The sequence below is a fragment of the Corythoichthys intestinalis genome, chromosome 5, assembly GCF_030265065.1.
Source record: "Corythoichthys intestinalis isolate RoL2023-P3 chromosome 5, ASM3026506v1, whole genome shotgun sequence".
In the NCBI taxonomy this organism is placed as follows: Eukaryota; Metazoa; Chordata; class Actinopteri; order Syngnathiformes; family Syngnathidae; genus Corythoichthys; species Corythoichthys intestinalis.
Window position 1 is genome coordinate 49,989,321 of NC_080399.1, and position 14,735 is coordinate 50,004,055.

The 14,735-nt window shown below is 41.5% G+C and overlaps 1 protein-coding gene across 2 annotated transcripts in view; it reads right to left on the reverse strand.

The window, feature by feature from the left end:
• Nucleotides 1-8,717: 8,717 nt before the first annotated feature.
• edc4 (enhancer of mRNA decapping 4) overlaps nt 8,718-14,735 on the reverse strand; it is a 52,620-nt gene continuing 46,602 nt past the window's right edge. For both annotated transcript variants that reach the window (XM_057836031.1, XM_057836030.1), the window contains exons 29-30: nt 13,368-13,531; nt 8,718-9,429 (exon numbers count right to left, since the gene is read on the reverse strand). In XM_057836031.1, coding sequence (XP_057692014.1) covers nt 9,246-9,429; nt 13,368-13,531 — 348 coding nt within the window. In that variant the 3' untranslated portion in view covers nt 8,718-9,245. The remainder of the gene's footprint in view (nt 9,430-13,367; nt 13,532-14,735) is intronic.

Consider the following 14,735-nt stretch of genomic DNA (forward strand, 5'->3'; position numbering starts at 1 on the left):
GTCAACATGGGTAAACCTCAACCATGAGAGACAGAATGTGTGTGGGGGGGGGGGAAGCAGAAAAATCACATTGTTTGATTTTTAAATAATTTATTTCCAAATTAGAGTGGAAAATAAGTATTTGGTCACCTACAAAAAAGCATGATTTCTGGCTGTCAAAGAGGTCTAACTTCTCCAAACAAGGTCTAACGAGGCTCCACTCGTTACCTGTTTTAATGGCACCTGTTTTAACTCATTATTGGTATAAAATACACCTGTCCACAATCTCAGTCAGTCACACTCCAAACTACACTATGGCCAAGACCAAAGAGCTCTCGAAAGACACCCGAGACAAAATTGTAGACCTGCACCAGGCTGGGAAGACTGAATCTGCAAAAGGTAAAACGCTTGGTGTAAAGAAATCAACTGTGGGAGCAGTTATTAGAAAATGGAAGACATACAAGACCACTGATAATCTCTCTCGATCTGGGGCTCCATGAAAGATCTCACCCTGTGGCGTCAAAATGATAACAAGAATGACGAGCAAAAATCCCAGAACCACACACGGGCACCTAGTGAATAACCTACAGAGAGCTGGGACCACAGTAACAAAGGCTACTATCAGTAACACAATGCGCCGCCAGGGACTCAAATCCTGCACTGCCAGACGTGTCCCCCTGCTGAAGAAAGGTCAAATATGCGGTTCGCTAGAGAGCATCTGGATGATCCAGAAGAGGACTGGGAGAATGTGTTATGGTCAGATGAAAGCAAAAGAGAGCTTTTTGGTAGAAACACAGGTTCTCGTGTTTGGAGGAGAAAGAATACTGAATTGCATCCGAAGAACACCATACCCACTGTGAAGCATGGGGGTGGAAACATCATGCTTTGGGGCAGTTTTTCTGCAAAGGGACAAGGACGATTGATCTGTGTAAAGGAAAGAATGAATGGGGCCATGTATCGAGAGATTTTGAGAGAAGATCTCCTTCCATCAGCAAGGGCACTGAAGATGAGATGTGGCTGGGTCTTTCAGCATGACAATGATCCCAAACACTCAACCAGGGCAACAAAGGAGTGGCTTCGTAAGAAGCATTTCAAGGTCCTGGAGTGTCCAAGCCAGTCTCCAGATCTCAACCCCATAGAAAATCTGCGGAGGGAGTTGAAAGTCCGTGTTGCCCAACGACAGCCCCAAAACATCACTGCTCTAGAGGAGATCTGCACGGAGGAATGGGCCAAAATACCAGCAACAGTGTGTGAAAAGCTTGTGAAGAGTTACAGAAAACGTTTGGCCTCTGTTATTGACAACAAAGGGTACAAAATAAATTATTGAGATGAACTTTTGGTATTGACCAAATATTTATTTTCCACCATGATTTGCAAATAATTAAAAAAAAAAAAATCAACCAATGTGATTTTCTGGCGTTTTTTTCCACATTCTGTCTCTCATGGTTGAGGCTTACCCATGTTGACAATTACGAGGCTCTCTAATATTTTCAAGTGAGAGAACTTGCACAATTAGTGGCTGACAAAATACTTATTTGCCCCAGTGTACCTATGTTTGCTGTGAGTCTGTGACTTATTTAGATGTCACACTTAAAGTATACAGGACTGTCTCAGGAAATTAGAATAAGAACTTTATCACAATATTCTAATTATCTCTCAGGAAACTGTCTCAGGAAATTAGAATAAGAACTTTATCACAATATTCTAATTATCTGAGACAGTCCTGGACAATAAGACAATAGACAATATTCTAATTATCTGAGAATAGACAATATTCTAATTATCTGAGACAGTCCTGGACTGTCTCAGATAATTAGAATATTGTGATAAAGTTCTTATTCTAATTTCCTGAGACAGTCCTGTATTAAGAATAAAGCACAGGTTTGGTGTCAAAAGAGTTGTTTTGATGTTTAATCTTCAACAACAGACCGTTCACACTCGATACATCATCACTGATTGAGAGTGCCTCTGTACTTTTATGATAAAGTTAACATCAAGGCTTCCAACAGAGTTTGGGAAGTTCCATAGCCGCCAGAAATCTGCTATGGCTTCCCACTGGCTGGTTGTAGGACACAGCAAACAACTCTGGTTGGATGGTTTTGCAGACAGATCTCGGACAAAAGGCTGGACGCAGTGCTTGACCCCAGTTTGAAGCTAGCTGCCACTGCTAGCTGGTTTCCACCCGAGGCTAGAACTCTCTGTGCGGCATCAAAAGTCGGACAGACCGCCTCGAAACAGTCTTTTGCGTCGCCTGTGCCTCAACATTTGTATGATCAACATTTATTCAATGTTGATGAGCTGATGATCCACACTCAAGTGTTCCATCTTGCATTCAAGTGTTCCATCTTGCATTGTTTATTCATTTTTTCTTCGTTAAACAAGGCTAGAGGAAGTCAACAAGCATGCCCCAAAACTGTACAAACATAACGCCACACCCCTCTAGTGGCTTGGCGGTGAATTACAGAGCAACGCGTTCCCTCACCACAGAACTATCGAATGCTCATTGACGCAGGTGTCACTTTGCCGTCACTGCAACGCAGAAGCATAACTCAGGCTTTAGTGCGCGCGACAAGGTAGCACAATTCGATGGGCAGCTTATTTCGGTGAACGCCACAAAAGTAAAGAGAAGACGGAGAAGACTACAAGCAAGTATATAAGTCAGAATACCTTTGTAAAAGAAGAAGGCAGAGCCGGCCCAGGCCATTTTGGGGCCCTAAGCAAAATAATGCAAAGGGGCCCATATTTTTGGCCCACCATTTCGTCACAGTGTACTGTGAAACCCATACATGCAATCCAACCCATACGTCCATATTTTGGATATTAATCAGATTTTGTTGCACTGCATACTTCAAACTTTTCACCCCAAATGATTGTCAGTACTTACAGTAGATAGCGCCAAACCTTTTTCTAAAACAGGAAAGAAAGAAGTTAAGAACTTTTATTTTTTTTAAGCTTGTAATCGAGTATCAAAACTCACAAAAGTCAAATAAAGCAAACTGTAGTAAACAAAATAGAATATAAATTAAACAATTGCCAGATTGGGGGGCCCCCTAGTGGTCAGGGGCCCTAAGCAGCTGCATAGTCTGCGTATAGGCTGGGTCGGCCCTGGAAGAAGGGGAAGTATGCGCCATCGTAACATGTGCTTTTTAAGAGCTAAATTGTGCTGTTACACACCTGGTAAAGCAGTTTTTTGATGTGGTTTCGACTTGTGTAACTGAGTTACGTAGCTAACGCTAGCTGCGTCTGGTCAATTTTCAGACAATGAAGAAAGTCGACAGACATTGCTTCCCTTTTTAAGAAGAAAATTAGGACAGGAGGAGAGAAAGAAACGACAGGGGAGCAACAGAGGCTTAGTGAGGAGGAGGAGGAGGATGGAGGAAAGGAACAGACAGAGCAGAACCAGCGTGACAATGGTGCACAGCCAGCATCAGTGATAGAGCAAAGTGATGAGGAAGAAGATCAGACAGTAGCGGGACAGAGTCAGTCAGCACCAACACTGGTATTAGAAGCGAGGCAGGACTCCGCAAAAGCAGGTGTGATTGCCTCTGTACTTGCTTTTATTTGTATCTGCCAGCACCTGCTTTTCCCTAGTAATTATTTTGTTTTGTTAAATGTACACCTTATGCCTAATATATACATAACACAATAAAACCGAATTGTTGTGGAACTCAAAATGTTGACTGGACAGTTATGGACTATGCAGATTAAATCATTAGTAATTTCAAATATTACACAATACACCAAAGTATATCAGTAACCGTGTCCTTAAGTCTTTCTGATAGTTTTCCCCTGACCTTTTTACTGCGATAATATAATGAAAACCTGAAATTATGGCTTTTAGTTTTGGTGTGCCACCCTAAGATTTTAAGTGGGCCCATCTGGCCACCGCATGAAAAATTTCTGGAGGTGCCACTGGACAATATGGGTTTAGAACACAAAGAACTACTTCAATGGCGATAATTGAGGCGGTAGAGGAAATAGCGTACCGCACGAATGCTATTTTTAGACAATGATGTTGCATCGTTTAGCGGAAGTGGGACATTATTGACATGCCCTCATGCTTGTTTTCTCCGGTTATCTTTCAAAAAAGAAAATGCCGATCGAAAATTGCTACTACGGAACTTGTAGAAACGACTCTAGACATTGCGACATATGAAAGATGTTTTCTGAATGGCATTTAACCTGAAACGTTTCTACACAAGCTGTGAAAATTTGAAGTCATTCCGACGAAAATTGTCAAAATCATTGGCCTATGAAATGGGGTCCAACATTTTGGAACACCCTGTATATGTGGCGGAAAACACTGACTAGGCTGAAAAAGCAGTTTCTGCTCTTAAACCCCTCAGTTAGGTATTATTGGAGCCACCTAGCATCGTGTTTCCAACGGCGTCACATCTCCCTGGCCCCCTCCCCACTCCTGCTCTGCTCTCTCGTCTCCATGAGTCTCTTTTAGACTTTTCTCGCATCATTCAACCAACATAGTAACGCATAGTAACGCACGCCTTACCCCCGCCTCAGTGACGGTTACGGTGTTGCCAAAATGAGAAAAGTAATTAGATTACTCACTACTGGAAAAAAAATAACGCCGTTAGTAACGCCGTTATATTCTAACGCCGTTATTAATAACACTGTCTATCACACATTCATATAGGCCAATTTTGAAATTTGGTCAAATTGGGGGTCTCAGAACGGAACTTCAAGTCACCTGAGTGTTATCCGTCATATATATATACAGTGGGGAGAACAAGTATTTGATACACTGCCGATTTTGCTGGTTTTCCCACTTGCAAGCCATGTAGAGGTCTGCAATTTGTATCATAAATTCTCTTCAACTGTGAGCGACAGAATCTAATCCAAAAATCCAGAAAATCACATTGTATAATTTTTAAATAATAAATTTGTATTTAACTGCATGAAATAAGTATTTGATACATTACAAACTAGTAAATATTTCGGCTCTTAGTTCTTTTTTTAAGAACCCCTCCTGTTCTCTACTCATTACCGGAAGTAACTGCACCTGTTTGAACTTGTTACCTGTATAAAAGACACCTGTTCACATGCTCAAAAAAAAACAAACTCCAACCTCTCCACAATGGCCAAGACCAAAGAGCTGTGTAAGAACATCAGGGCTAAAATAATAGACCTGCACAAGGCTGGGATGGGCTACAGGAAAATAAGCAAGCAGCTTGGTGAGAAGGTAACAACTGTTGGAGCGATTATTAGTAAATGGAAGAAGTTCAAGTTGACGGTCAATCTGCCTCGTTCTGGGGCTCCATGCAAGATCTCACCTCGTGGGGAATCACTGATCATGAGGAAGGTGAGGGATCAGCCCAGAACTACATGGCAGGACCTGGTCAATGACCTGAAGAGAGCTGGAACCACAGTCTCGAAGAAAACCAGAGATGCACGATAATATCGGTCACCGATACTTATCGGCCGGTAATGGCAATTATGACGTCACACAGATAATCCAGATAAAACGAAATTTAACCGATAATGCAATCCGATAATTATACTGGACTGTCTCAGGAAATTAGAATACACAATATTCTAATTTTCTGAGACAGTCCTGTATATTGTTCTATGTAAAGGACGTCAGCCAAGGTCGGCCCCCCACATTTTTACCACGCCAAATCTGGTCCCCTTTGCAAAAAGTTTGGACACCCCTGCTTTAAATGGTGGATTAATGTACAGGTATATTGTTCTATGTAAAGGACGTCAGCCAAGGTCGGCCCCCCACATTTTTACCACGCCAAATCTGGTCCCCTTTGCAAAAAGTTTGGACACCCCTGCTTTAAATGGTGGATTAATGTACAGGACTGTCTCAGAAAATTAGAATATTGTGTATTCTAATTTCCTGAGACAGTCCAGTATACTTGATTTAGCCTCCAAATATGCACAATCAACAGTTTTGTCCAATTCTGCTAGTTTTAAGGTGTTTTTGCAGTGTAGTAATGTGGTACATGTTAGGAATGGCTTACTTTTAAAGGTATTTTTGTGCAACTTGGGTGTTTACTCTCTAAGTAATTGTTGCCAAAAGCATACCATTAGACAATGTCATTGCCATTGTTTAGATGTTGGAATTTACTTGTTCACATTTGATTTGGAAAAAAATAGCACAAAATTACATTTTTGCACAGTAACATTTAATCTTTGTATACTTTAAAACTTTACATATTTGAATAGAATTATCGGCGTGACATTATCGGTTATCGGGTGGATGGGGCAGGAAATTATTGGTTATCGATATTGGTTGAAAAATGTATTATCGTGCATCACTAAAAACCATCGGAAACACATTACGCCGTCACGGATTAAAATCCTACAGCACACGCAAGGTCCCGCTGCTGAAACCAGTGCATATCCAGAGACGTCTGAAGTTTGCCACTGACCATCTGATGATCCAAGGGAGCAATGGGAGAAGGTCATGTGGACGGATGAGACCAAAATGGAACTTTTTGGTCTAAACTCGGCTCGTCGTGTTTGGAGGAAAAAAAAGGATGAGTACAACCCCAAGAACACCATCCCAACCGTGAAACATGGAGGAGGAAACATTTTTTGGGGCTGCTTCTCTGCCAAGGGTACAGGACGACTGCACCGTATTGAGGGGAGGATGGATGGGGCTATGTATCGCCAGATCTTGGCTAACAACCTCCTTCCTTCAGTGAGAGCCCTGAAGATGGGTCATGGCTGGGTCTTCCAGCATGACAACGACCCAAAGCACACAGCCAAGGCAACTAAAGAGTGGCTCCGTAAGAAGCATCTTAAGGTCCTGGAGTGGCCTACCCAGTCACCAGATCTGAACCCGATAGAAAATCTATGGAGGGAGCTGAAAGTCCGTGTTGCCCGGTAGCAGCCCCGAAACCTGAAGGCTCTGGAGAAGATCTTCACGGAGGAGTGGGCCAAAATCCCTGCTGCAGTGTGTGCAAACCTTGTCAAGGACTAAAGGAAACGTTTGGTATCTGTAATAGCAAACAAAGGTTTCTGTACCAAATATCAAGTTCGATTTTTGTGATGTATCAAATACTTATTTCATGCAATTACATGCAAATTTATTATTTAAAAATCATACGTGATTTTCTGTTTTTTTTTTTGTATTAGATTCCGTCCCTCACAGTTGAAGAGAACTTAGGATACAAATTACAGATCTCTACATGCTTTGCAAGTGGGAAAACCAGCAAAATTGCCAGTGTATCAAATACTTGTTCTCCCCGCTGTATGTGTATTTCAAAAGATGTATCGGGGCCAAAAAATGGAATCGGTGCAACACTAACTACAACCTATCAAAAATGAGTATAGGCCATAGTCTTCAAACAAAGGTTTCAAATTGTCCCGGTTTGAGTTTGTACACAGAAAAATAATCATATTAGCAAGGTAGGTTAGCACAAAAGAGTTGCACATTAAAAAAGAAAAAGTTTACGAGGACATGTTACTTTCACATGACATGGGCGCTAGACCATCACACTGGCAAATAGTTCATTTGGTAATGCAGACAGTATCCAAAAATATGATTTTATTCCTCCATCCATTTCAATTACCAACAATTGTGCACGCGTAAAAATGTGATCTTTGCTCTGTTCAATAGACCCACACGCTAAACAACATAGCACTATTGCTAACTGCATTCACATTCCAAATTTCAATTTGCCATACATGAACATATTACAGGAAAACTCAAAACTACATCACCTGTGCACATTATTTGCACGGAGCTTAGCAGAACCTCCACTCACGGGCGAAGCAAGCATGTAGCGGGGATATGATAATCCATGTGTGGTTTTTAAAAAAATATATTCCTGGAGGTAAATGGAGGGCTTTGGGTATTAAGCGGGTGTAATAGCGAAAAGAGCCGCTCAAAATGTCCCCCGGAGGTCCTGGACATGTTTGACGTGGATAGAGTGCTCCATGTGCAGATAAAATTTGGGAGAGTTTTGTAGCGGGCTTTGGCCGCTTTCAAGGCATTTAAAACTAGTAAGAGCCACTGGTAGTGCAACATTGTTTCAACTGTCTCCATTGATTGAAGGGATCTCTAAAGCGTCTCATGACTCATTTGACATTCTGAACATTTTTTTTGCTCCATTTGTAGACGATATCGTTAATTCGGACAGTGAAATTGGTAGCAACCTTAATTTACTTAGCCTACAGAACTATGGCAACCTGGACGAAAACAAAAAACTGATCTCGTAACTGGCTCACTGGTTGACTAAGCACTTTTACATTCAGTTGGAGTCTCAATATTACCAGTATCAGAGGTGCTAAATAAACAAGTTACATCTTATATGTTCAACTTGAATAGTGTAAATAAATGCTTCACGGCACGGGGAAGAAGTTAATGATGTGAGATCAGCGTGCAGTCGAGTTGAGCGCAGCCACATGGTAGGATGTGTGTGACGATAACTTTCCTTTGTGTGCGTTCATGATCACATATACAGTAAGTAGATATGCCTTTCTTTAGACAAAGTTTGTGGTGTTTAATTTGGACCAGCTACATTCTAAGCCATTTGCAACCGCAAAGTTGCAATTTCTGATGGGTTCCAAAATCTGACACGGGGTATCCATTGTAAACATGGGATCAAAACAGCAAAACAGGCTGAGTATCGACTTTCAAAATGGGGAAATCTCAGGTTAACCACTGAAAACTGTCCTAGAAGTATTTCCAAAAACATAGTCAAAATAAAGACAATTGTCTATTGAAATATTAGGGTCAATTAGTGAATAATTGAAGTGCAAATCTTACATATAGCCACTTTAATGCTTTATTTTAGAACTTCCTGAAAGGTCTAAACGTGTTTGAACATCCATGTAAAATTGGATAAAATGCAGTAAGGCACTTGCTAGAACTTCACCTTAAATATAAAAAGAAAAAGTCAAAATAACAAGACTTCTACTGCCAGAAAAAACAATGACCCATCAGCAAACTGGTGTTTGTAAATAAGATGCACACAAAATGGGTGAACATTAGCTAACAGAGATTGTGGTGTCTTAAGCAGTCTCAATGAGCAGCAAGAGAATGCACTTCAATAGGGTGCTTGCCCTCTCAAACCCGTGAGCGGTAACTGCACATCCAGTTTTCAAAAGAAAAACTTCGGATAGCATTTCAGTAACAAATGTCAAAACAATGTAATACTTTTTCACAGGGTTTGTCATTTCAAACAATGAATAAAGATAAATGCTTATATAATAGAAGAACAACACACGAGAAAAATGGAACTGAAACGTCAGAATGTCTACAAAAATCCTTTCTTGGGAATGCGATTTGAAATAAACTACTGGTTAACGAGTCCTTGGAGCATCATCATGAGGCGCCTTGCTTTCTTGGAAAGAGGGCTGTGGGGGTCCTGCAGCATGAACGCAGAGAGCTTCGGTCTAACCTGTGACAGCACGGAAGACATGTGATCCCTCGTTCGAGGGTCACTGGAGTCAAGGTTCATCAATGCGTCCTCCAAGTAGCTGTACATAGGACCCAGAGATCATTAATGGTTAGGTTGACACTTCTTCACTTCAAAAATCTATATGCAGTATGACACACAAGGTAATGTTCAGTGGTAATTACACTTTCTTCACTAGACTTCAATGTCAAACACTGCGCTTGATGGCTAGCTGCTCACTTGTCTTAATGAATATTGTGTTTCTGCCCCCAAAAAATGCAGTAGGATAGAATTGTCATCTACAGCTGCGCCATTGTGCATCTTGCTTTGCAATAAATTGTTAAAATGAAACAGCTGGTGGTGTGAGAGCCCAGCCGCTTTACTGTCTTAACAGTTTAAGTGACCATTCATCTCTATGGGCACCGCCTACCCTGCTCGAGCTACTGTATTGTGCTAGCTGGGCCCTGGGGAGGGGTTAAGGTGCACCTTGAATTATCTTGTAACTAATGGAGTGATTTTTAGGGATGTCCCGATCGCATATTTTTGCACCAGAGTCAGTCACCGGATTTCCAGAATCTGCCGATACAGAGTCCCGATCAGATACCGAAAAAACAAACATTATCAAAAAGCATTTTTTTCTTGTTTGAGGTGAAAAATGACCACCTTTTAGATGGGCTTTAAGTGGGATAATCTGACGCATTAATCCGTTTACTTGTCTTTATCTGATTAGAATGTTATCCATTTTCAGTGTAGAGCCACAGAGCCTTCACTCGCCGGATCTAAATTTTAAAACTGTCAATCATCGTTAACTTTAAGTAGCAAACTCCAGCTGCACTGCTGACCAAGAAAAGCAGCAGGAGGGAAAGTGAGAGGCTGTACGAGAATGAAGCAGAATTTTTTTTTTTTTTAAAAATTAAAAACAATCATTTTCAGCTTATTCCGATCCTCTGAAAAATAGCGTGATCGGCCCGATTTCCGATCGGGACATCCCTAGTCATCATGGAAAGTGAAACAGAAAAACCTATAGACCCTACTCACCTACGTCACAAAATGGGCGTGACGCTGTTTCCGGCCGCCATATCGTACCTCTTTTTTAGACCTATTCTCATTGTTTTCAATTAGTCGAGCAAGTTATAGAGCAATTCATGGAAGCCCCGGAGTTATCTGACGCTGTAAACTCATTGGATGCGTTGCATAAAAGGCGTTACGTGGAAAAGCTTCCGTTTATCCATTCGCCAGATCCGTATTTGATGCCTAAATCGATGTTTTTCGACCCGCTGGCTTCGCCTGACATCTGATATCCTGATATTTACAACTATCTTGTCCACACAAAATCAGCCTATTCTCACGAAAGTTTGAAAAACTAAGAGCTTGGAGGCTTATAAATGCTACGTTGCTGGTTGGGTGAAACAGGTCCTCGTACACGAAAATTCGGCAGGAATCTTGTGCTCGGAAGGTGAGTTACGAAATAGGAGGAATTTACGAAGCGCTAATGCATTAACATGACTAGTATCCGGACAACATGGCGCGGGGGCGTGGCTGTGACGTCACGTGAGTAGGGTCTATAGAAGATGGCAACAGTACTGTTGCTTAGACTATGTCTACACTAGGACAAATAATTTTCTCCAGGGTATTTTGCTGACTATTTTTTTATACCTGTCGGCACTTCGTTTAAGGGCCCTCCGCTTCTACAAGGTAAACCTGCATTTGCGCAAATTACAGATGCGTAAAAAGGACATTTGTAACATCATCGCCTGCGCAGTTTACCTCAGTACCGGAAACTCATTACTCGCCGGTGGGAAATTTCGAAATTACGACACCTTCTAGACCAGTGGTCGGGAACTCCGTTTTGTGATCACCGTTTTTTTCATGATGGCAATTGAATGCATCACGCGGGAGCGAGAGTGAAGGGACTGATGGCACACTCGGCTTTTACGAGCAGTCACCAAGTTGTGATCGAAATAAATCTTTAGAAAAGAACAAATACGAAAGCCTGACATTGTTAATTGGTATGTTACAATCGATATTCAGTTGCGCACTCACCACTTGGAAAATAACAAATAGAAATATATGGTGTGGCACTGCGTATATTTCCTGGAAGTGGAAAACGCAGCCAGGAGGGCTAGTGCATAACAGTGGTGCTCCTGGGCGGAAATGTCATCAAAATGAAACTGATCTAGCGCCTCTGTGACTTGGGGTACCACGCATTTCACTTTAATGTTCCTCTACACATTTTTATGTACTGCAGTTTGGCCATGTGTTGGGAGGGGCCAGCCCAGCCGCTGGTTGATCGGAGACTTAACGATGAACTAATCTGTGATGGGAGGACCACAAACTGGCACTGAATTTAAGCATATTATTGCGACGTACGTTTGAAGGTTCTAGAAAAATGTGTGTATGCATGATCAGCTCATCACAGCTCGTTCAAGTTGAGTGAGCCCGTATGTGGAAAAGAAGAGCAGGAATGCCAAGTGTTGATCGTCCGCCTGCATTGTTTACAATGCCGTCATGCCACACTCAATGTCACTCCCTTAGTATCCCATAGTTGTACGGCGACAGCAGTCCATATTAAGCGGAAGGTAATATTCCCCGACTATATTATCCGGACAAGTGGTATAATAGTGTGGCCGACATGCCGTATAGACCCTACTCACCGACGTCACAGAATGACGTGTCGCTGTATCAGGCCGCCATATTATCCGTCTCTGTTTAGCCCTATTCTCAATGGTTTCAATTAGTCGTTCAGTTTATAGAGCAATTCATGGAAGCCCCAGTGCTTTCAGATGCTGTAAACTCATTGGATGCGTTGCATAAAAGGCGTTATGTGGAAAAGCTTAGTCTATCCATTCGCCAGATCCATATTTGATGTCTAACTCGATATTTTTCGACCCGCTGTCTTCGCCCTCTCTGCCTGACATCTGCTACCCTGATATCTACAACTATCTTTTCCACAGAAACTCGGCCTAATCTCACGAAACTTTGAAAAACATTAAGAGCAGCACTCTAAGCAACATTACCCTGTGTGATTTCTAAAATGGCGACAATCAAAAAAAAAAAAAAAAAGTTGACTGCGATGGCCGACGAGTTCTTCAATAAAACACGCAACAACTGTGTCTGCCTCATTTGCGAAGAGACAGTCGCTGTTTTCAAATAGTTCGATGTGACGTGATAATAACAAGACATGCTGACATGTACAAAATGAGGGGCGGCTAGCTTGACTTCGTTTTAACGAGTGGAGGGTGGCTTGACCGCAGTTTCGCAAGAGCCCGAGTGTCGAAAGAGAACGCCACAAAGACGAGACTGTTGAAATTATGAATTTAAAAAAATAATAAAGCAAATGTGACACACAGAAGGGCTTGCTAACATTTGTTTAAATATATTGTTCTATGTAAATCAGCCAAGGTAGCCCCCCGCATTTTTACCACACCAAATCTGGCCCCCTTTGCAAAAGGTTTGGACACACCTGTTTAACTGATGATCCGTAGACAAGGCCAGCTTCTTTCACTTGGTACCAGCTAAAAATTATTCAAAATGTAATGATGGTGGAAGAAATAAGCATCTTGAATTTGAAACTGTATGTTGTCGGCGATTAGCCTCGCAATGATCCCAAAACCCTCTAAATATATATTAAATGCATTTTACCAGATATAAAATGACTACTACATAATCCGTGGTAATCGTTTGGAGCCCAGTTTTCTCGTCGAATTGCAGCAGTCCATCTCGCTCTTCTCTCCAGGTCTCTCGGAATACGGTAGAACTTCAAATCTCTCCGTCTATCTTCTCTGTTATTGCAACCAACCGCCACACACGCCTTCACCATTTTGATTATTAATGTTAACGAGCAGAAAAACACGCCATAATAGGAGGAATTTACGTAGCGGTAATGCGCCAAACGACGAGTAGACGGACAATATGGCGCGGAGGCGTGGTTGTGACGTCATGTGAGTAGGGTCTATAGTCTAACTAATTACACGTTTAAGGCCATTATACGTCCTAGTGTAGACGTAGCCTTAGCCTCACCTGATTTTGAGATCAGAGCGCGTGTTGAGGTTTGATGAAAGTTGTTGTATGAGTGACAGCAGGACAGGTTGGCTGAGAGGGCAGGGCTGCTGTCCAAACACCTGCTGGGAGTCGATGGTCTCGCACACGTACAACACCAAATTCAGATCTGTTGCTGACAGAGCCTGGAAAGCGATTAGGAAGGTTAAGGTATTATCATTCAGATGTAAACTACTCATAATATTAGTCCTGTCCATGCAATAGACAATAAGTCGTAAAGTATGTGAACTCACGGGAATCACGCATATTTTAATATGTAGGCTCTTTGCATTTAGCCTCGTGCTATCACATCCTTTGACAATATGAACGGATTGAACGCCTGTCATTTCACAAATCTCTAGAATAACTAGTCTTTACACTCTACTTTTACTTTTTAGAATGTAACCCTGCAAAAAGTGAGGAATCACTGTAAATATAGGCTTTTTTTTGTTCCAAAACAAACAATACCAAGAATAGTGATGTGTTTCAGTGAGCAAAGTGGCTAAGTTTAGATGCAGCCAATAAACCTTTCATAATCTGCTCAAATTTTATTTTTCAAAAACCCAACTACTACTCCAGGGTTATTGTTTCTTCTGAAATGAGCAATGTTTTGGAATTGGGATTGAGGCTGCGAGTCTGAGCTTTGTTGAATATAGATTTTTAATACTGATTTAGCATTCCAGTGGGCGTAAAAAGGCCTATGATACATTATTGGACTTGAATCAGAACAAAATAAGTATTGCTGCATGTAATAGAGGAGAGAAAATTGCCCCATATGGTTCGTGTGCATCATCAGTGAATGTATGTACTGCATGTACACGAGAGGATTGCACTGAGATCATGCTACCCATTTTTGGTACGCAGCGGCTAACGGTATTTGTTTTAATATTTGTTGAAGCCTATGCTCTCTGAAACCATCTTATTGAAGTCTCTGTGCTCTGCTCTTGTAACAAACTTTACAGGATGCCCACTATGAAGGGGCATTCAACTAGAGGCCATGGTTTTCAGAGACAGGTTTGTGAAAATTTTACTATTTTTATCTTATTGCAAGTTAAACATTTTTGGTTGTAAGACATCCTGCGTTTTTTTGTGCAGTTATGGTTATGGTGTGGTATTTGGATATATACCGTATTGGCCCGAATATAAGACGGTGTTTTTTGCATTAAAGTAAGAATGAAAACCTGGGGGACGTCTTATAACTGCGGCCTAAAAAAAAAACAAAAAACTGCGGCCTAGACATATACCCATTCACGACGCTGGATGGCGCCAGTCATCAATGAATCGAATGCTGAACTTCAGTTACAGTTAGACTTCACTTTGATAATTAATGCAGTTATTGCAATTTTGTTT